This window comes from Astatotilapia calliptera, chromosome 18 (assembly GCF_964374335.1).
Source record: "Astatotilapia calliptera chromosome 18, fAstCal68.1, whole genome shotgun sequence".
In the NCBI taxonomy this organism is placed as follows: Eukaryota; Metazoa; Chordata; class Actinopteri; order Cichliformes; family Cichlidae; genus Astatotilapia; species Astatotilapia calliptera.
Genome location: NC_137439.1, coordinates 20,411,494 through 20,414,588, shown reverse-complemented (window position 1 = coordinate 20,414,588; position 3,095 = coordinate 20,411,494). Strand labels below are relative to the sequence as shown.

At 34.5% G+C, this 3,095-nt stretch overlaps 1 protein-coding gene across 1 annotated transcript in view; it reads right to left on the bottom strand.

Annotated features, from left to right (window-relative positions):
* Window positions 1-2,324: 2,324 nt before the first annotated feature.
* LOC113010121 (interleukin-12 subunit alpha) overlaps window positions 2,325-3,095 on the bottom strand; it is a 2,173-nt gene continuing 1,402 nt past the window's right edge. Inside the window, exons 5-6 of the mRNA XM_026148997.2 lie at window positions 2,909-2,953; window positions 2,325-2,750 (exon numbers count right to left, since the gene is read on the bottom strand). Coding sequence (XP_026004782.1) covers window positions 2,619-2,750; window positions 2,909-2,953 — 177 coding nt within the window. The 3' untranslated portion in view covers window positions 2,325-2,618. The remainder of the gene's footprint in view (window positions 2,751-2,908; window positions 2,954-3,095) is intronic.

Sequence of the window (3,095 nt, the reverse complement as noted above, 5' to 3'; positions counted from 1 at the left end):
CATGTATTTGGACCTCCATCTCATTCTATCTTCTGTGCCTGATTGTGATCCTTTTTTCCCCTTTTTAAATGTTTTTTTTTGTCTACCTCACATGTTTCTGTGGCAAAAATGTCGCACCTCTTTTCTCAGCCTCATAAGCCACAAATGTCAGCTGTGACAATTCAAACGAACAGGGAAGGGATGCGGACGGAAACAAAGTTATATTTCATTTTCAGTTCGGTTTTATGAATAAACAGTTCGCCTTACCTCTGCTTTCAAACCATCGTTCCCACAATTAACCTGTGTAACTTTCAGGTGGCACTTTAGGGCATTGACCTGATTAAATCAATTAAGTTTGTGTTCGAGTCAAGAAAACATCAACAGCGTTTTACACGCTCACAAGTACGATGACGATGGTTTTTTAGAGTATCCTGTTTGTCTGTTGCACAAGCATGTCTAAGCAACCTACACTAAATTCAATATCGAAACTGAAAGTGTGGCATGTTCGGATTTTTTTTCCTTTGTAAATAACGAATACAGTAGTTGATATTGTGAGAAATCAATGCGCTACTGCACACACCCAGAACCCTGCATAATCTATGACATCATTTAGGAAACACCCAGTATATATCGTGTTACATGGAAGTGCTGTATCCTGAATGTCGTCACAGCCTGGATATGACTAAAACCTGCAATTATAATGAGAAATAAAACAAGCTTATCTCGGTATTTCATTGTTAATAATTTTGTGTGGACTTTTCTGTATAAATATGACACAAAACATCAAAAATAAAGTCCTAAAAGTAAAAAAAGGGAACAAAATTAAATAAAAGAGACAAAAACAGATTGAACATTACATATATTTAAGTGGCAACATGTGAAGTGTCTGGTGTACAGCCTTGTGTAGCAGTAAGTGCAGCCTTACACTTCCTGGTCAGTCAGCTCTTGATCAGTCCTGCACACTGTCTTGGAGTACTTCTAACCAATTTCAATCCATACAATGCATTTTCAGGACACTTGTTGATTTCTTCATGTTAACTGCTGACTTCAGCTCATTCCACATTTCAGTTGGATCAAGCTGAAGACTTGGTTGCAGTCTTGCTGCATGACCCGCACCTTCTTTTTTATTGCTATAATTTAAAATTTATTCATCAAAGTACAGCTACAAAAACGAGCCCAAAGCATGATGTCACTACTATATAGCTTCACAGATGAGTGACGTTTCCTCTTCTGAAATGCAGTGTTCTTCTTTCTCCACAGGTAACACTGTGTTCATGAAGATGAATGTGTGAGGGGGTTTTAGCTGCTTAAAGGTTACCCACTGTGACCTCCCAACCCCGGAATAGGTGCTTTCCTCCATTTGCAGTAGGAAATCTGTCCGATTGTGGATTGGTTGTGTCCATACTTATCAACAACTCTGAAATCTTGTTTGTTTTTATCGTAAAACACTTCCACAAACACATGTTGGGAAGATTAGACTTTTTTTCTGAATGTTTTTTTAGTAAACACAGGCTGCTGACTCATAGCTGACTCGCACCCTGCTGACTGAAAGCACCTGACTCTAATTTCACCTTTAAATTAATGGCTAATCACTGAAGTTCACACACATGTGCGTCTCACAGATATGGAAGATTGGATTTATTTATTATTATTTAATTACCTGCTTGTGGATATAGTGTTAAAATCAGAACATGTTTTAGTTCATGGTTATTCAATAATACTAAATAACAATTACAATAATGATTCTTTCTGTAAATCTTGGTCTTAACAGATTAACTATTTGATGCATTTCTTATTACATTGACTGTAATGGCACCATAATGAAGTGTCATAATCCAGTTTTTAAGTTTAATTTAACCCCTTGGACAGATACTGATTGACTTTCCTTCTTGATATCAGACCACGTTTTATTGGCATTTTATTATCACTATTTTATCATGACAATAATAGTCACCTGACTGTCATTATCTTAACTTGGGGATTTCCAAATGAAGCATGAACAAACACTATACTGTGGTCTCTTTGTAAATGTTCTTCATGGTGGGTTTAGTTTGCTACATGTTTATAGGAAACATAGAGCATTGTGATTGCTCTGTGGCAAAAACAAAGAAACAAAACAAAATCCATCAATGTGCAATCTACATTTTTTTGTTGTTTAAAATGTATTAAGGAATATTTTTTTCTTATAGTCCACAAATGCTTTTTATTGTTTTCAAGCTTGACCGTAAACTAACCATGTCTTTAGATTCTTATAAAGAGTTAAAGCAGTTATCTTGTTGTAACATATTTAAAGTGAAAAAAATAAATAAATTAATCAGTGAACAAAAAAAGTGTAAACCAGCAGGTAGTATGCAGGAAAAAATATTTATTCAATGATTCTTAGAATCAAATAAATAACAACATGTTCAACATTTGAAAATAAATAGTCCAGAATAAAATAAATAAATAAATATCATTTTCAAGTCAGTAAACACAGTTAAATATAAGTCGTCAATTTTAAGATATGAGTTAAGTAATTTATGAAACTTTAAAGTATATTGAAGTGTTTTCTGTCACAGCAACATTAACTGACTGTCACCGTAGTTTCTGTAATTTCTTTCTGGAGCCTCTTGAGTATTGTTCTGGAGCTCAGTGACGATTCATTTAGTGTATTCATCAGAGGTCATGTACGCAATCACTCGGTTTATTGTGATGGCACGGACCTGGAAGCCCTTCAGCACTTTGCAGAGGTGAAGTCTTTGGTCGAAGGAGGTTCCGATGTTTGCAGCAGCCTTAAAGAAACACAGAAACATTATAAATGATTTGAAACATTTATGTAATTAAATTTTGTTTCCCTAACAAGCCTAAAATTTCTTTTTCAAAATATTAATGAGAAAGACCCGAAGAAGTGTGAAATCAAGCTTGATTTAAAAATAAATAGATCTCTTACCTCCCTTAAGGTCGAATCTGATGCCGGAAATATTCCGAAGCAGTTCTGTTGAGAGCAAAAAAATTCTTATATGATATAAATAATGTAAATGTTGGTAGTTTGTGATTTCTCCTTTGTTAAGATTTTAAAATTTATTTTAGTACCCTGGCAAATCACAGTACGATAAAACAACATTCAGAGAGTAATT